This window comes from Pinus tabuliformis, chromosome 1_1, assembly GCF_031772625.1.
Source record: "Pinus tabuliformis cultivar Carrire ecotype Pingquan chromosome 1_1, CPIR1, whole genome shotgun sequence".
In the NCBI taxonomy this organism is placed as follows: Eukaryota; Viridiplantae; Streptophyta; class Pinopsida; order Pinales; family Pinaceae; genus Pinus; species Pinus tabuliformis.
Genome location: NC_142297.1, coordinates 599762748 through 599782860, shown reverse-complemented (window position 1 = coordinate 599782860; position 20113 = coordinate 599762748). Strand labels below are relative to the sequence as shown.

The 20113-nt window shown below is 36.0% G+C and overlaps 1 protein-coding gene across 3 annotated transcripts; it reads left to right on the top strand.

Annotated features, from left to right (window-relative positions):
- Positions 1-1970: 1970 nt before the first annotated feature.
- LOC149214701 (uncharacterized) lies at positions 1971-19649 on the top strand. 3 transcript variants are annotated; one of them, XM_089390947.1, is made up of 3 exons: positions 1971-2086; positions 14166-14435; positions 19390-19649. In XM_089390947.1, exons 1-3 carry the CDS (start codon positions 2003-2005, stop codon positions 19483-19485), a joined length of 450 nt encoding a protein of 149 aa, XP_089247073.1. In that variant the 5' UTR covers positions 1971-2002; the 3' UTR covers positions 19486-19649. The 3 variants fall into 3 exon arrangements, with proteins under 3 accessions (XP_089247073.1, XP_089247075.1, XP_089247074.1); XM_089390949.1 differs by lacking the exon at positions 19390-19649 and adding an exon at positions 14587-15073; XM_089390948.1 differs by lacking the exon at positions 1971-2086 and adding an exon at positions 2460-2544 and having other exon boundaries at positions 14117-14435.
- The last annotated feature ends 464 nt before the right edge of the window (positions 19650-20113 follow it).

Genomic DNA, 20113 nt, shown 5'->3' with positions numbered 1-20113 from the left:
AATCTTGGTGATAAGCATCCCATTCTGAGTGTACCGGTCTTCTTACAACCAATAAGTAGGCTGACCCCAACCTAACCGTTACCTAGTTACCAAAAAAAATTAAAAAAAAAATGTTTGATTACTTAAAAAACTAGAATATCATCATGCTCAAAAGCATAAGATACATGGAGGTTTATCTATTCTCCTAGACCTTAATGTGCGAAGAAAGGATGAGAGGACAAGAAGGGCTTATCAACAACAAAATTTAAAAATTAATCTGGTACCTGATGTAAATTTTGTTTTTGTTAACAAGTTACTAGAAATTTTATGCATTACTAAATAATTTTGATCCATCTTAGCTTAGATCCATCTTAACTCTAGATTTACTAAATATTTAGAAGGATCAAATCTCTTTTCACTCTAAATAAAATTTATGCCTCAAGAAATTAGATCCTTCTTAGCACTTAGTAGATCTTGAGTTAAAAAAGATATAAACTACTATAGAAAAAAAATATTCCCAATTTCAACTATTATAATATGTTTGACATCCAAACTCTTTACCTTTATGACATTATACCTTGTAATATAAAAAAAAATACTATATAATGAAGGTTTCCAATTACATTACATATATATTCATTCTGTTAATTAAACATTTTAAAATATTATTTTAAAATGATTTTTTACAAAATAAAACTTTTTCATATTTAGGCACCATGTACTTGAAATATGAAATTGAGTCAATGCATAGAGAAAGCATAAGCGTGCTAGCTCTAAAATGTTTATTAATCTTTGGAGCAAAGGGAAAATGAAGATGCAGTGAATTTAACGAGATGTGCCTAGGGTTTTTGCTTCTTTCTGTTGTTGTTTCAGGGTGTTTGGTGAAACTAATGAAAATGCTTTGACCGGATTCAGTGTTGGGAAACTGCTGTTTTGGTTTTCTTGTGCTTGACATGATCTGTATTTGATCTGGTTTTTTGGTACGGAAAATGGTCAAGGATAATTGATGAGCTATAGGTATAATTCGACAAAATTTTCAGGAGGAATGCATCGCATTTAAATCCAGTCCACACATTGAGAGAGGTGATGGCACAGGTGGAGAAATGGCAGATTAGCTCTTGAACACACTTTGTTCGTAGTTAGGTCTTGTTCAGGTACTGTGAAGAATCAAACCATTTCTCCTTCATTTGTTTTCTTGCACTAAAAATTAATGATATAGGAAAAGGTTTCTATGTTCGAGACTCGGTGTCATGATCATCCTTGTAAATGAATTTACTGCAGCAATTTTGTCGTCATTTGTTTTATAAATTGAAAATGGTAAAGAATTATTTGGATGTGAAGTAGGGGTATAAACTGACCTCATGGGTGCACTTCCTTTGTGAGGTGACAAAAGGGGGAAATGGAGGACATTGGAAAAGCACATGGCCAGAATAATATTTCTAGAGATCCTGACAGTTTAAAAGTCGAACTTGCAAGATCATAGTGAAAAGTCGTTCTTCCTCAAAGATGGAACAACCCAACATCACAACAAATAAAAAATACATTTGAATGTTTTTGCCTCAACAAGCAAACGTTTCACTTATAATAATTTTTCTTTCCAAATATTGAATTCTATAGACCTACGCTTTTTAAATTTCTTTGTCTAAACAGAGTTTTAGGTACTATACAAGTGCCATAAACCGTACATTGTTCAATTCTTTGCCTAGTCTAATCTCATAAAGGAGAGTGACTTGCACATTTATCCTAAGGAGTTCACCTCCACATCCAATGTTATTTGGTTTTTTTCTTCAACGCAAAATGATTCTTTAAGGTTCAATAGTCTTGGTGGTCATCTCGTTCCTTTGTGGTCTTTGGCTTGAAGGAACTCAGAAGATCTGATAGTTCTCCTTTGTTATGATTTATAATATCTACTTCGAGTTGCATTTACAAGTTTATAATACAAGTTTAATGTCACTTTCTAACCAATTATCATGAATTCCTGGGAACAGAGTTTGAATGGTTGGGGAGAGGAACAATAGTAATCATGAACACAAATGTTGGGAATGTCGCAATGGAAATTCTTCAGTCACTGATTATATGCAAGGGAACCACTTTAAACTCTAACATGGTAAGTAGAAACAACTTTTGTTTCAATCTTCTATCATCGTTCAATGTCTTCTTTGAATATTGAAAATAGATTGATTATAAAGACCAACTTTACAATAAACAATGAATGTTGAGTTAGACAAATAGCCATTTTTTTAATGGTTTAAACAGAATATTTTTTTAGTGAATTCTTCCTCTTGCACCCTTTCATTTAATGTTATTTCTAGGATCAAATCTCTAATTATTAATGGGAAGGGAACCTTGTTAGGATTCATGTTTTTTGGCTTATTTTTCTCTGTTAGAAGTTCTTCCCAAAACACACCCCGAGGCACTACACTAAATAACACATACTTCCATTGCTTTATATTCCAGATGTGAGGAATATCTATTCGACAATTTGCATGCAGGGCTTCAATCTGGTTGCATCTCTTTTGAGCATGCCATTTGAACAAGGCAAAGCACAACAAGAATGGAATTCTGGTAAATAATTGAACACTCTGTCAATCTCAATAGTGAATCAAGGCCTTGTTAACTCTATTACGAATTTTATACACCAGATCCAGCTATCAGTAACACCATTTGAGGGCATCAATGAGGAGTAGTAAGGGGATAACAAACTCCTCCATGGATTACGATTCAAATCTACATAGCACTAAAAAACCAGACCTGAATCTTTTCTCTCCATGGAAGAGCAACCCAATGTGATGATAGTCACAAGATGCACAATTGGAGGTATTAACTACATGTTGGCCCTTGGGTTGCTTGGCAGAAATGCTGAATTGTAGCCACGACTCGATCCTTGGCATTGAAAAGCATCTTGTTGTGCACTTGTTGGATGGTGATGAACACTCAGACTAGAGTGTAGCCGACGCAGTGTGGACTGAGATTAACAAATATGGGCACATAGACCTCCTTGCCAATAACATTGGCGTTTAATGTGTCGAGCCCTTTTTCAAGTTTCCGTTGGCTCTCCTCCAGTCCACTTTCGGGACTAAGGGCGAACAACTATCAAAAGATCGAAATCAATTTTCTGTAGACCGCATTTTGTAGATATGAAACACCCCACTTTAGCTTTAAATTGAGACTCTAGTTTACTACCCAACCAGGCTCCAATGGGATTAAGTTTTCTCGGTTTGTTGTTTTATATTTTGGACTCTGTTGGGGTTAGCTGGGTTGGAAGTTTTATGCGTTCAATTTCAAACACGAGGAACTAGTGCCAGAAATTGCATCGTAACTAGAAGAATTACATAAATGAACAAACGAGTATTCATTTCAAGCTTGGTTTCCCAGTTAGTTTTGAGGTTTTTATCGATCGTAGAATTGACTTCTCAATAGTTGATGAATTGCGGCGGGGCTGATAAAGTTAGGGGTAGCAATTTTTATCTTTGTTGATTGTTTGCATCATATTAACACTAGATTGCATTAACAAGATTATAGCACCACTGGAACATGTGCTATGTGAAAGGCACTGATATGTGAAGATACAGAAAACAAATCATTGTTCCCTCTATTACCTAGATTGTAAAGAAATATTGAACAGAATAATATATGTTTGGTTAATAAACATGTTTCCTGCTATAGATATTAGGTGAAATCTACTACATTGATTGGAGATGTAACAATAGTGATTTTCATGATGATGATCCCAAATCTAGCTCACGTAGTAGTAATGATATAAGCTTTGAGAGGCCAACCATAGATGGCGATTCTGAATGCTCAAATTCTAAGGGAAAATGTTTGCCTAATGCTGAGGGGAGGGTTGCAAACAATGCCTGATTTATTCTTGACAGTCAGAGAGATAAAAGTGTGCTCTACATGCAAAACTTGTTTTCTTAAAGCTACCTCAATGGCTTCCAAAATGCATACAGTTGATCCCTAGCCAAGGACACGAATTGTACGATGTTGAAAATCAAGTGCTTGTGTTCCATAACAATCCAACCAAATGCTTGGAGTAGTAATGACTCTAGGTCCCTTTTCCAAAGAGCTCCCAATCATCATTCTTTTAACATGAAAACAAATGATTTCCCTTAAAGAGACATGGGTGCCCCATACTCAAGGTATGGTCCAATACTAATGAATACAAAAAGGGAATATCTTAACAAATAGCTTCACCTCCAGGCTTTTTGCTGCCAAGAAAAATACCCAGAATGGACCTTTTCCTATTGCAATGAGTCTCTTTACAAATTTCCATTCACTTCTTCGAGAAGAGCTAATCAAACATATTTAACAATCACAAATAATGGTTTCCCTTGGAATATGTGCAAGAAATTCAGAGACTGTCTACAAAAGACTATTACAGAATGAATCTAGAGTGAGGACAAGTGGCTATCATGAGTCATGGCTACTCAGAGATGGGTCTGTTGATGCTCGTACTTTAATATTCTCCTTATTTAGCCTAGAAATCTACAACCCTTTTTTATTTATTGAGGGCATACGATTTTGTACAAGATTGGGCTGCTTGCAGAGGCTTAGCCTTACCCTACATCGTTGGATTTCTTGTCCTCTTATATAAACAGGGGAAGGAGAGGGACCTCTTATACATTGTTTTGACCATATTATCTTAGAGATGGGTAGCACATTGGACCTGCTCCTTCTCTTGACACTCTTCATCACCTTATCTCCATGTCCTGGAGTACTAGGTCTTAAAGTAGTGCACAATTATACTAGGGATAATATTTGATCTAAAGGAGGTAAGAAAACTTGTGATTGTGACAAACCCTAAAGGATCAGAAAGCATTGTTATTTTAACTCATGTGAGAGAAGACACTACATTAGAGGTGAGGAAACATCTTGAACACTTATGGAAGACCCCCCCAAAAAAAGCCAAAGGGTGATGGTGTGTTACAAGTGGTATCAGAGCTCCTAGGTTTAATGCTCGGACCTAATGGGCTCTATTGAAAAATTGAGTATGATTACATTTCATTGGTGTTATGTTATCTTAGCCTCTATAGGGTTTTGTATGGAGAACATCATAGTGCACAGGAATGTGAATAAATTTTTGGATCTGTGTATATTTATAACAGTAGCTTGAGAGATATAGCTTTGATAAAAGTTTCTAAGCTTTGGGAAACTCCATTGTCCTTTGAAATATTATCACTTTGTTGGGGAATAGGTTTCTCAGTTATTCTGTGTATTATTTCATTCTTCAAAATCTAGGGAAGTAATCTTAGACCAACCTACATATGTCAGGGAAAATCTCCTCTTGGCTTGCAAAGCTACAAGAAAGAGCAGATGAATGACCCATAGTTACTATTCAACAATCCATCACTCCACTAACTTATGTAAACCTTGTAAACAACAAAGTTGAAGGAGTGTAGATCTTGCAGTTGTTCTGTATCCATTATGGTTATGTATGGCGAAGTTAATCTAGGTGATCTCATCCCGTTTGACTGACTCATCATCCATCCATTCGGTAGAATGTTGTGTGTGAGGATATACATGCATCACTAAAGATTTCTTTCCTTCCTTTGTTGCACAATGCGCAATAAAGGTTCTGCTCCATTTTTCTTAAGTTTATGCTTCAACTCTGTAGAAAAGTCTAGATTTCATGGTACCATTTTCATAGATCTTAATATTGGTGTACTTGAGTGCAGATTTGGGCTATTTATCCACTAGAGTAGTAAGTTAGGTTATAGTTTCTATTGTCGTTGAAAACTTCTGGTAAACTGTGTATTTTAAAGTTTCTATTGTGTCAACTGAGCTTTAGAATTTAAAGTTCTTATGAAAGCTGCCTTGAAATCAACAGCCTTTGGGAAAGGGTCAAACTTATATTTATCTAAGATCTCAAAAAAAATAGAGGGAGTTGTTCCATCAAAGTCATGTGGCACTTTCATCCAATCCTAATTACATAGACGGTGATGGGAGGACTTTCCCTCGATAGGAGACTTGGTGTATGGCTTATGGCATAACCAACTATTGATTTCTCACTACTAAATCAACATCCCATTGGCAAGTAAACCTGTATAGGGATGCCCCTTTTTCCTTTCTCATTTTTAGTGGACTGTAAAGTAGTAGGGCACCATAACCTCCTGTCAAATTTTGGGCAAAGTATTACAACGAAGTTGGCATAATGGATATGTTTTATAGTAATAGTTGCATCTGATCTTTTCAAAAAAGTTGAATCAAATTGACAAACAAGACCATGGACAAAGAAAAGAAATCAACATAAATTTTGGGCCAATAAGTGTATATCTCTGTATTAATGAGTAGGAATAGGTGGCTGGACTCAGATTTTATTTTCTTTCGCATCCAAAAATAGGAGAACACTATTGATAGCACACTATCAAATTCAGAGAACTGTTTGGGCTAATAAGTAGTTGTGGCTCACATAGGACTTGCACCTGCCCATTCCGCTTGCTCCACATTATCATGGGTCCACGGTAACATGCAGTAGCAAGCCTAACAGGGTTTGAAACTGGTCATCAACTATAGAAGAACTCGGATGAAATTTTTTAGCTATTGCATTTTCCGAAGGCAGGTAAGGAGGCAAAGAAAGTAAGGGTGGTTGAGCTTTGAAGGGTCCTTGACTTTAGCAACGTGTTAGTTTGCCTATAGATCAGAAGGCATTCTCATATCCAACAGGTTATGTTCACTTGGTTACTGTGCTGTAGTGTTTTCTATGGATGGTTGAAGTGAATTAATTATGCACACTAGAGTAGGCACATTACTTTTGTAGGAATCTTATGGCTAATGCATACATACATGCTCAGATCCATTCTATCTTGAGTGAGGTGTTGTTGCAAACTTTGACATAGTCATATTTAGAATGTCTTTGAGTTTAGTTAGGCACTGGAATTCCATTTTTAGAAGTGTCGTTTCAGTTCTTTTTCAGCCTTTTGGGCATTGTTTCCATCTCTAGGAAAAGTGCATGGAAGAGAATGTAGTTAGATTTAGATTAGGGCACACTTTCCTAGGTAAGGAAGCACTCTATTATGGGTAATCTTCTCTTGCAAGTTGGGTGCACTCTTTCCAGGTATCTAGAGTTAGTGTTTTTGCATCTTGTAGAGAAGACGCACCACAACAATGATGGAATTTCCTTGTAAACCAGAGCCTTATTTATCTATAAAAGAATGACGGTGTTTCACTAGAGTAGTGAAACAACGAGGGTTATGAAAAATTGCTTTAAAATTCTTTTTTGCAAGTAATGGAAAATTATGTCATTGAGTTCCTGCACATTTTGTTTGTTGTCCATTATTCCCAAAACAATATTTTACAGATTTAGTTCTCTACTGTGTTCTAATTTTTCGTATTATGTGGTGTCTATACCTTTGAATATACAAATCAGAATCTTGAGTTTATACAATCTACTATTTTGAGAACTGTATAGATGGTTTTCAAATTTGTAGCTCTATAGTTTGGTTCATAGAATTAAAAATTTGTGTATTATATATTCAAATTTAATAAAATGAAGGGATGTGTATGAGAATTAACAGGGAAGTTGAGTTGTAATTTGAATTAGGAACAACAGTCTGGAATGGTTGTGCAGTAATTGTTTCCAAATGATTCAAAGACAATTGTGTTCACAACTCATGAATTTTACTTGCAGAAAATCCCAGTTGTGTTCTCATGATCCATTATATCTCTTATACATGTCCAAGTCACTTATCTAATTTTCCTTTTTATTGGAAACAAAACCAAATTATTGACCTTACAACCTGTGCTTTCAATAGATTTTGTAACGTGGATTATATTAACATTATAGTCAACAATTAAAGAACCAGCCATGCAAGTAAATAACATTATAGTATTATACATAACACCATTAGAAAAACTCTATAAATATCCATTCGGGGTACATGTATAGCAAGTTAGAAACTAATCAATTCGATAAAAAATTGTTTGGTTAGAGCCTAAGTTGCACGAAACGGGAAACGCGGAAGCGAAACGAAACGGGGAAGCGAAACGAAACGCGACCTCCCCAAATTTTGGAAACGGGGAAACGCAAATATATAATATATATATATATATATTAAAAACATTTAAAAATTATTAATATATATATGTGCAATCATAAAGCATTAATGATACATTTACTTAAAAACTTTAGAAATGGTTTCTAGAACCAGCTTAGAAACCCTAAAAAAATTTAAAAACTAATTAGAAAAAAAAATAATTTAAAAACAAGTCATTTTTTGGGGAAACGGGGCCCGTACGGCCTGGAAACGCGTTTCCGGCCGTACGGGCACGTTTCCATTTCGGGAAACGTGCCTGTACGGCCGGAAACGCGTTTCCAGGCCGTACGGTACGCCGAAACGCGTTTCCGTTTCGTTTCCGGGCAGAAACACCCTCTGTACCTGCGTTTCCTGCAACTTAGGTTAGAGCTAAATGGATCCATTTCCCAATTAGGGCATGACAATTAGAATTTTGGAGTCAACTTGTAGGAAAGCATATGTAGTACTATCGATGAGTATTCGAAGGCAAAATGCAATAGGAAGGGCTTAGTCCACTCCTTACAACCTTCCAAAATACTAAAGTGCTTAATTTTCAATTGCTAGATACTTACAGGATAAAGTGGAACACTAGTAAAATGGGATACTGCAGGCAAATAAGATAAGATAAGATATTTATATTTATGTCCAACTAATGACCACAAAGTAGGTCAAAGGGATTGTTGAGTACAATGATGTCCATACAATGCGGGAGAACCAAACAGTCTCCTATAAAAGATACAATGCATGAATTTAAAATGTACAATGGAGGAACATAAAAGATATAATGTACGGAATGCCCTGACGGAGAAGATCCAGAGGCTAATGGGTCTGAGGATGAGACCCATCTCTCCTAACATCCAAGGTTGACTGAAGAACACTGAAAAAAGCTCCACAAAGTTTGTTGACCCGATGAAGGGCTAGTGGGAGGTGCAGACTGTCCACTAAATTGTTGTTTGGGGAAGTTCGCACACTACTGAGGTCTGGAGGACCTAGTCCGTCTCCCAGGGACTGGTCTGAGACGATTTTTTTGTTGAGATCTCATGTGGTGGGGTGAATTTGGATATGAAATGGTATCAAGCATTCTCGTTGTGCCCTTGTCTGAAGGTAGTACCCTGAAAAATGCGTGATCCTCTATGTGGGTTCTGGTATGATGGGAAGCTAAAGAATATGCGCTTAGAACTTGAGAGCCTATGATCCATACCAAAATGTGCAAAAAAGTGGACAAGTTTGCCATATTTTCTTACTTCTTGAGATGGTCTTATTTCTCTGCCTTCTATTCTTCTATTGGTCCCTTGATCCACAATATAAGAGTATATTTTATAGAATTTTATCTTGACTATTTTTTATTTATTGTATTTTTTAAGGGTGCAAGTTCCTTTTTGATATTGTATATTAATCCAATGGTGATAAAAAATACATGTGTGTCTACTACTCTTGTACTAGGGAAACTAAACAAGTCTTTTGGTCCAAGAGAACATAGCTTCCGAAATTTTGTTATAGCTGAACTTTGATTTATTTAATTTAGATGCTAAACTAAAATAAATGGCTTCCAAATTGTTCTCATAACCAGAGTTTGTTCTATCCCTTATAACTATACTAGTTTAGATATCATTTATACTATGAAATAGAAGTATATCAAAAAAAGAAAATACTGTGCATGCCTAATCATATATTGTGACATCACTAGCATTCATTGGTTTATCCTCTTCTCGAGACTTTTTAAGCCTCGATTAGCTACTTATTTTTTGAGTTGAGTGACCTTGTTGTCCAAATTCTACACCTGTAGCTGTATGGAATCTATAGACATCAAAATCTCTTGTTGCAGTTTGATCCTTTCAACTAGGACCTTACACATCATTATTTTTATTTGTCAGTATATGTCAACTGCTTACATGTATATGTTAAACATTGCCTCTGCTAGTTCCTATATATGGAATACAGTTCCAATGACCTTATCATCCTCTAAAAATATCTACATTGGCCTCCTATATATGTTTATCTCCCTCTGATCTATTTGAGCACTGCAACCTTGACTTTGGTACAACTTATCATTATCAATCTATGTAATGCATGCCCAAACTTGAACCTGCTCAATTCCATCTGTCCTCGCCACTTAATGCCATTTATTAGGGATTGTGGTCATGCTTCATCTGTCCTGGGGTAGTCTAGATGGCACTCCATTTGGTGATAGTTTTATCTTGACTTTGAGATGATATTTGTCTAATGTTGTTCAGGTGGCATAGAACTTGCGTCATTGAATCATCAATTGTCTATGGATCTCATGCAATGGTTTCTCATTTTTGTCCAGTTGGGACATCTCAGCTTTTGACATAGAGCTGGAGCTGTTGGGACATCTCAATGTATGACTTGCTAGAGCTGTTATGTTGAGGACTTGGAGGGTTCTTGTTATGGCCTTGGGAGGCCTCAGGTGCACCATTTCGATAATTAGTGTTTTACTTTTGCTAAACCATGTAGGCAAAGACAATGAAAGGATGTTTGGATAATCTATTTCTTTGTCCTTTCATGATTGTTTTAAAATGGCTCTCCAGTATTCTTTTCTAATCTGAAGGAGTTTGGGTGATGTGATTAGATGGGCATTTGCAGTGAGCCTTCAGCATGAGAGATAAACCAAATCTAAGACTTGTGTTGTTGTTGTAATGAGGAAATGAATTTTCCATGATTTCCTTCTCAGTGAAATGGTTGGCGCAAAATGTTCTTTTTTCAAGTGAGGTTCAGTGAGATCCTAGGGATCCATCTGGGACTCAAACTTGGCACCCAAACTTGCCTTAAGGATATATATGCTAATGTTATCATAAAGAGTTGTAGATAGTGTGGTCCTTTGCTATCTGAAGTGTTGATTCATAATATTATTGCTGCCTATTGTCTCTTGTACCTCATCCGTGTCCCGCTTATAATATTTTTTCAATCTGGAGCCCTATTGGCTGGAGTTTCAAAATTGAAAGGATCACTCTACCCAACGTCGTGTCTTGCTTTATACCTTCAGGACACACGGATCTGAGCATTGAAGATATTTACATTTTTGTACTTGAATTATTTGAATGTACTCATTTATTGTTGGTTCCATCTTACCTTTGAATATAACTGTCATAATATCACCTATAGCAATATGGAGCTTCCTTTTCTAGTCCTCTCTGCCTGTTTGGTAGTTAGTTTCTGATTCTAGGAGTCCTTTCCCTTAGATTGAATATCCATATTTCTTAACCAATTTTCTGATTACCTAAAAAATTATCCTGCTTCATTTTGATCTCAACAAACTCATATGAGCCCATTAGAATTTCTGAGGATGTAGAGTGCAAATGCACTGATTAGAGAAGAAAGTGTAGAAGATATTTCTTGAAACATGGGACAGTTAATTGCAGAAGAAGAGAAGGAAATGGGAGGTGTAATATGACAGCCATATTGTGATTGCATTCGTGTAGCAGGAAGGGCATTACTCTTCCTCTGCATTGTACTATCAAAATGAACTTTTACTATTGTCCAAATATCATCAAACTATTGGCTTGCATTAGCAATCCTAAATCCAAATATTGATGGTGCTCTTTTTGACAGGAACATATGCAAATGTTTCATTATGTAGTGGAGCTTTTGTCTATGCAAGGGCTCAGTTTGTTGTTTTTTTAGCTTGCGAGCTTCAAAGGCCCTTTTCCCTGCAATGATCAATTCAATATTCACTGTTCAGGGTGCCCATGGACTTTTTTGATATCACGCCTATGGGAAGAGTTCTAATCCGGGTGGGAAAATATTCCCCTGGATGTTTATGTTCAACCAATTTCAAATTTACGGCTTGAAACATTTTACTTGATTTTAACCAAAAGCATTATTGTTTTTGTAGGCATATTCAGAGATGTGTTTGATAGATGTAGGCACACAACCAACTATAGAAAATTCAGACAAAAGCACCTTTCTAGCACACATGGCAATCAAATGTCTAATTGAAATGCTTGTTAAGGCACTGAATGAAGTACGCGCTCTTGATTATTCAAAAATGCCTATTGAAAATAAGAGATTGAAAATGGATTGCATCTCTACTGTGGTAAAACTTAGTTATGAAGACTACCTACAACAGAGACTTTTACAAGGCTAAAAACAAAGAAATGTGTAGTCTAGATTTAATGACGAAAATTGCCCAAATGAAAGATGGTTGAAGGCTTACAAACGAAAATATTTACTTTGTCAAATTTATGTCAACCGAAGAAAACCTTGAAGTATCTTTATCAAAGGGTGGTCTTGAATTTCCATGGTGTGATGGGCTAGACCTGTTTGTTATTATTCTGGAGCTGACCTTTTTGTCATTATTCTACAGCCAACTTCTTTGGTCATTATGTGGGGCTGACCTATGCATACTTAGAATAATACATATTTATATATACTGGTGGAAGCTGCCATAGGTATTATTCTTTGAATGAGTATAATGATGTTCCTATAGTAGATTTCTAACAGGTTGGTTGCAGTGCCTAGAATAGTTTTGTCTTATCTCCAGTGAATTAGCCTATGCATGGTGTGATATTTCTAGCAAAGGGTGGATCATGCATTTAATGAAATAAAAATAAATGCTTAGTTAGGTGTGGAGTTGTTGTTTTAGTACTTAGGAGGTGCAGGGCAGGATATATGTAGGGATATACATGTACCCAAACACAACATTCAACTATAAATAGCGGGATGTGGTTACCTTGTTTGGAAAGAGGAACAACCCATAACTAATCAGTAACATTTGGTGAAGTAATCATGAAACTTAACAAGCAATGAAAACACTATATTGAGGATGACTTATGCAAGATGTTGCAAGATGATGTTGCATTACAACTCATTTTTCTAGAGCCATGCATGTGTTTTTAGTTAAATTTCTAATTCACGTGGGGAGGAAGGTGTATCTTCTACTCATTAACATATATGTACATGCATTATATGAACAAGCAATTTTCTGGGCAGTCTAAATGGTAGTAAATCATGTGTTTTGGGGCAACATGAAATTGTAAATACACAACTCTCATTTGGGATTAATTCTTATGTCATTACCTTTCATTCTTAATAAAGTATTTTACCTGATGGCACCTGTCAAGTGTTTCACTCTCTTGTACTTGTGTTTATTTCTGTCTATCTTTGTTGTTCTTGGGCTTACTCTCTCTCTAAGGATGCATCCATCTTGGCAATTTCTCTTCAAGAGTTGTGCTGCCCAAGTGCTAGTGTATGTTCCTCTTTATTATGGAATTTGGATTTTGTGTTGGTTCTGATCTATTATTTTTCTATCTCTTGTGAATATCAACAAATTTTCTTTGATCTAATTTCAGTATTTAACATTTTTATGTAGAATTTTACATCTTTAATTCCTCGTGTGCGTAATTTTTATTTATTTACTTTCCAGGTAATACAATTTAGGTAAAACCTTGAGGCACTTACCCTCATTCCAAGGATATACATACATACATACGTACACACACACACACACACACACACACACATATATATATATATTCTTGGTAATATATCCTAGGCAAAACCTGGGGGCACTTACCCTCATTCCTAACATGGTCGGCAGGGTAATCCCTATGTTCCTTAGAAACCAAAGCCAGGTCAACAGCAAGGCTCAAAGTTGTTACAACAATACATATTATGAACTCAACAGGTCACTTACGGGAATAAAAAGTGGGGGGAATGATAATTTTCCATCGCAACAACTTGGGCTAGACTCAATTGACAATTAGTAATATGAGAGAGAGAGAGAGAGAGAGAGAGAGAGCCCTCTTCGCCCTTGGAAACTAGGGGTAACTACTAGATGCGTCCAAAAGTTGTCAACCCAGCTCCCCATCATCAGAACTTGGTGTAACATAGGGATCATTTACGTCATGCTTAACAAGGCTTGTTGTTGGATGCCACTTGCAATTTTTGTTATCTGAAATTTGTTTAATTTAACTTGCATCAGGGAAAAATATTGGTTGTCAATGCCATTTAACATTAGTTAAGGAAAGAATTCTAATTTCATTCCCGCATTATTTGAATGTTCTTTTTCTTACTCTATTTCTTATGATGAAGTGCTCTATTGTGAAGCTTGATATTTATTTTAACAATTCGTGCTTTGACCTTGACATTTATGGAAATTACAGGGGTGAGAGATCTCTGTGTGGACTACTTTCACTTGTACAACCACCTCAGGAAATTGATATAATAGGAAATAGAATGGTGTCTAGAAGCTGGCGAAATTATGAGGAAGAAGAATACTTATGGGAAGATATGAGCCCAAGATTGGAAAATCATGGAAGAGGAAGTGATAACTCAAGGAAAGATGATTTTTTTCCTGGTGACCCAAAGAAGTGGTCAAGCTTAGAGAGAGAGACTCCTAACAGTGATTGGCGTATGCATGAACCGTTGTCTCATGTGGATAGACATATTATGAGTGAGAAGGAGAGACAACCTCCTAGAAGGGTATGCTTCCTTTCTCCCTGCTCTTTTTTTTGATCTAATTAGTTTGATGACAAATTATTACCCATTTTCTTTTTTCATTGTTGCTTTTTTAGTGTTTTCCTTAACATGTAAAGATAAAGGATTTATGATAATGATATTTTTCTTAATGTAGGAGTCTAAAGAGAACCATCCATCTTCTCTTCTGTAATCAGGGATTTTGTCTTGAAATATCAGAGATACTTCCACTGAGACATCATCTTTGCTGCAAAGTAGTCAAGATCCATTAGAACATCGACCTGTAATGGGTCAGCCTCCTCACCAGTCACATCAAAATAATAGCTCAACTTCACAATCAAGGTTGAGAATACTTCAAGTTTTTGTTCCTGGGGACAACAATTCAAGTTTGATCTGCATTGAATCGATAACCATTCTTTGTTGTCAGAAACTAGAGTTTTTCAAATTAATCAGGAAGTAGTTTAGCTTCCATTGGGTATGGATAATGCTGGTCCTATTTCCCCATTCCTACTTCAGGACGAAATATGTTGAAATCTTGGCAGACTAAGGAATCAAAACCAGATTGCATGATCATAGCTTTGGTAAGGCCTTGCGCAGGAGGGAATTTTTTTTAATGAATCATAATTTTCTTGAAATTGTAAAAGTTTAGCTTATCTTTCTGTTTCTCAAAGTGTGAAGTATTGATATTCTGCAAGGATTTTGTAATTTTCATTAATGTTTTAAAGATTCTGTCTTTTTTATAGAAAAGTGCAGGCAAAATAATTTGATACTATAGAAATTTGGGCCAATATTTGTTTTGAAATGGCTAATTTTTTGGGATGAATGTGTAAAAGCTAGCCAAATGGTGAATATTAACCCCTAAAATTTTCTTGAGGAAGTCAATCCAATAAGGTCATGATTAACCCTTTCTAATGGAGGGTCAATCTTTAAGTCAGTTAAGGACCTGGTTGTGTTAGTGTTATTGAGTTGAGTTGGTCCTTTCAAGCAGGTGGTAAGGTCTTAACTCCGTCTTACTAGGGGTTTGGTTGTTTATTTCAGATGGCTTTGAAGATCCTAACCCGATGTTACTAGGTTGAACCCTTTGCCGCAGTATCTCAAGCAGTGAATACCTTTTTAGGACCTTATTAGTTCAATGTGAAGAGGAAGTAAAACTTAAGGTTTTAGGAGAAGTGAGGGTGTATCTTCTACAGTCACTTTCTCGACCTTTCCTGATTTGGGAGATGAGTCTTTTGACTCTCCCTTTATCTACCATAGATGCGTAGGTTTTTAAAAGAAGGAAAGATCACGGCTAACTTAAAAATACTTTGAGCCTGAAATTTTAGTAGAAGAACATGCCCATATCCTAGGTTAGAAATACCCCAGGAAGCACACTTCTTGGGGTTCAACTAGTTGAAATACTGGCCCAAGTTTTGAAAGTGTCATGGCTCACCAATCTAGGCAGTTTCCTTCCAAGATTGGTTCATTGTTCATAAGTGGTCAAAATCCTTTTTATAAGTGCACAAATTCCATGTTGTAGTATGGAATCTGGATTCCTGTGCAGGGTTGTTGAATAGTCATGATGAGGGTGTATCTGAGGAGAATGAGGGTGCAATTCACTAAGTTGTATGGCATATTGCACTGCAGTTATGTAGGAGAAAGATTGAGAGGGCACATGCATGCCTCCAGCATGCATGCATCAGTCTCATCCACTTCCAGTTTTATAATTACTGTGCCAGATTTAGCATTCCAATTTTATAATAAATGTTTTTCTTCTTTTGGAGTTTTACTTCCAGATTTAGAAATATGTTTTTCAATGAGATTTTTTTTTGAAAGTTAGCTCAAGCACATGAGCTAGAGAAACTTCCAGTTAAAGGAGGGCACACTTCCCTAGATAGAATTAGGTTGGGGTTTTAATTTTGGTGCCGAAAGGAATGGGCTACTTTTGTCTCCTCATCTAGCCTTCCTCCTATATAAAGAAGGCGGGGTGGAGGTGAATATTTTTGCAAATTTTGTGAGTGTGAGATTGAGTTATGTGCTAGTGACTAGCAGGGTATTTTTTTGAGCTTTATTAGTGTACTGGTTTTCTAGATTTAATGAAAGGTAGGTTGCAGGTTGGTCTTATATTTTTAGTATGATGTGTTAGGAGTTTAGTGTATTCAAAATTGATAGTTTTGATGGTCTGAAATTTTTCTGCTTTAGCTCTTATGTTTTTCAAAGTGAAAAATATCCCTGCCATTCTCTAAATTTTGTTTTTCATGGTATTAGAAAATATCTAAGTCAGCAGGTATAAAAATTCCATTAGGAATGGTACCAAAATATTGGGCAAATTTTGGATCTTCCCTTGGCTCTGATACCCTGAGCTTTGAATTCCTGTCACCTGTGACACCATCATCGAACAATGTTTCATTCTCACAAAGGAAACAATCACAAAGACTTGCTTCTCTGTCTCCTATCACCACATGCCAATTTCTTAATGAATCATAATTTTCTCATAAGTGTATAAAGTTTAGCTTATCTTTATGTTTCTAAAAGTGTGAAGTATTGATATTTGGCAAGGATTTTGTAATTTTCATTATATTTTAAAGATTCTATCTATTTTATTGAAAAATGTTGGCAAAATAATTTGATATTATAGACATTTGGGCCAATATTTGTTTTGAATTGGAAAAATTTTTGGGATGAATTTGTAAAAGCTAGCCAAATGGTGAATATTAACCCCTGAAATATTCTCAGGGAAGTCAATCCAATAAGGTCATGATTACCCTTTCTAATGGAGTGTCAATCTTTGAGTCAGTTAAGGCCTTGGTTGTGCCAGTCTTATTGAGTTGAGTTGATCCTTTCAAGCAGGTGGTAAGGTCTTAACTTCGTCTTACTAGGGGTTTGGTTGTTTATTTCAGATGGATTTGAAGATCCTAACCCGATGTTACTGGGTTGAACCCTTTGCAGCAGTAGCTCAAGCAGTGAAGACCTTTTTAGGACCATATTAGTTCGATGTGAAGAGGAAGTAAAACTTAAGGTTTTAGGAGAAGTGAGGGGTGTATCGTCTGCAGTCCTTTTCTCGACCTTTCCTGATATGGGAGATGAGTCTTTTGACTCTCCCTTTATCTACCATAGATGCGTAGATTTTTGAAAGAAGGAAAGATCATGACTGACTTAGAAATACATTGAGCTTGAAATTTCAGTAGAAGAATATTCCCCTAGATTAGAAATAATACTTTGAACCTGAAATTTCACTAGAAGAACATGCCTATATCCTAGGTTAGAAATACCCCAGGAAGCACACTTCTTGGGGTTCAACTAGTTGAAATACTGGCCCAAATTTTGAAAGTGTCATGGGCCACCAAACTAGGCAGTTTCCTTCTAAGATTGGATTGTTCACAAGCGGTCAAAATCCTTTTTATAAGTGCACAAATTCCGTGTTGTAGTATGGATTCCTATTCAATGTTGTTGTACAATCATGATGAGGGTGTGTAAATGAGGAGTATGAGGGTGCAATTCACTAAGTTTTCTGGCATAATGTGCTGTAGATATGTAGGAGAAAGATTGAGAGGGCACATGCATGCCTCCGGCATGCATGCATTAGTCTCATCCACTTCTAGTTTTATAATTACTGTGCCAAACTTAGCATTCCAATTTTATAAGAGATGCTTTTATTCTTTTGGAGTTTGACTTCCAGATTTAGAAATAGGCCTTTCAATGAGCTTTTTTTTAAAAGTTAGCTCAAGCGTATGAGCTAGAGAAACTTCTAGTTAAAGGAGAGCACACTTCCCTAGATAGAATTAGGTTGGGGTTTTACTTTTTGAGCCCACAGGGATGGGCTACTTTTGTCTCCTCGTCTAGCCTTCCTTATGTGTAAAGAAGGTGGAGTGGAGGTGAATATTTTTGCAAATTTTGTGAGTGTGAGATTGAATTATGTGCTAGTGAATAGCAAGGTATTTTTGAGCTTTAGTAGTGTATTGGTTTTCTAGATTTAATGAATGGTAGGTTGCACGTTTGAGAGTTCAACTTTGTACTTTCTGTCCTATGTTTTGAGTATGACGTGTTAGGAGTTTAATGTATTCAAAATTGATAGTTTTGATAGTCTGAAGGTTTTTCTGTCATAGCCACTTACCTCAGAGGATTTGTTTTACCATCCATAGGGGTTTGAACATCAGTCTTCTCACTTTGAATATTTTTTGAGACCTTTTTCAGCCTCTAGGACATCATTTCATTTCCATATTTCATTACTTTCCAACTTTGATCATTGCAGGCGTTTTTCAACAATATTTTTGAGGATTTATACATATGATTTTGGCATTGGATCTGATATACCAACCCTGTTTTATTGGCAGAAATTGACCAAACTTTTAGAAGGCTTTCTATCGTAATTTTAAGGCAAACAATTGTCAGGTTTTGAAGTTGGGTTTACATTGTAATTTCTTAGGGGAAACTACACTATTTTTTTACACTGACTGTGAGCCTAAAGACCCATTATTTTACCTATTGTGAGAGGCCTCTAAGGTCTGAGGTCACTTGATTATTGCAAAAATATTCTAAAGTATTTCAACCCTTGAAAACTTAACATTTAATTAAAATTTAACTCAAGTCTGAGTTCATCTCTGGAGTTAATAGCAGGTTCTCTCCTGGGTGTCTCTAGCTTGTTTCATCCCTGGATGTGAGAGTCTCTAGATCACTGATATAAAGATATTTTGCAAAGATCTAATATCTGTTTTGTAGGAATAATAATCATTGACATTTTGAGCATCTTGTAAGGCTGATATTCAACATATTTAACAAAAGAAAGTTGCACTAGAATGATCTCTGCTATGAATGTCATCACTTTGTTGAAAGATAGAAAGCAGTTGAGGTCACATCCTTGGAGAAATTCTGAGCTATATTAAAGATGATACAATATACCTGCTGACCTAAACACAATTTTCTTTGAGGGAATCTTTATTATCCAGTGTGAATTTATTTAGCTACTAATCTTTGGTTGTTGTAGGAAGTTCTTCACTGGTTTCAAGCCATCACTCTTGTAGAGATTCATTACTCATTCTTGAGCTGGGATTTCAGATTTTCAAAGGCTCTTGTCTCCTAAACAGTGAGCAAGCTTGGTTGTCAAATCATCTCTATTTGGAGAGTGTGAGCTAAGGAGGATCTGATCTACTCTTTTGAAGTGTTTTTCAAACTGTAATCATAGGTGGACCTATTTGATTCTTGAGGAGACCTTTGTAAAGATACCTCTTATTGTAAAGCTCATTGGGAGAAGAAGAGCGTTTCGGTCTGTCAAAAGGATTCTTTTTCTTTGTAATTCTCATTAATAAAAAGTAATTTTTTCATCTTGGGGAGCTTGGTGTTGAACAAAAGTGTAACTAGGTTCCATATTTGTAAATTTAATTTTGATCTTTGTACTTGACAAGAAAAAGAAAGATTATTTTTGTATATTATTCGAATGAGTTTCTTCCTCATTCATATGTCTAGGAAAGTCAAAGGATCAAAGTCATGTTAAATATCTCTTCTTGAGCATGAATATGGGTCAACCTAGTGTCAAGTAGCTCCTCCAAGACAAGCATTGTCCTCCAGTGAAGAAGACTACAAGCAAAACGATGAAGAGAACAATTAAGTTGGCCTCAAAATGAATATTATCATGAAGTCAACTCACATATGGAGACACATCTCTTTGGTGGACTTGTCAGCTCAAATACAGGGGAAAACCACCATATATA

Excerpts from the sequence above, each read along its gene's own strand:
- LOC149214701 (XM_089390947.1), top strand. The coding sequence starts at position 2,003 with ATGAACACAAATGTTGGGAATGTCGCAATGGAAATTCTTCAGTCACTG. Across the intron at positions 2,087-14,165 it reads CCACTTTAAACTCTAACATG|GAAATTGATATAATAGGAAA; the intron begins GTAAGTAGAAAC and ends CAACCACCTCAG. Across the intron at positions 14,436-19,389 it reads AGAGACAACCTCCTAGAAGG|GAAGTTCTTCACTGGTTTCA; the intron begins GTATGCTTCCTT and ends TGGTTGTTGTAG.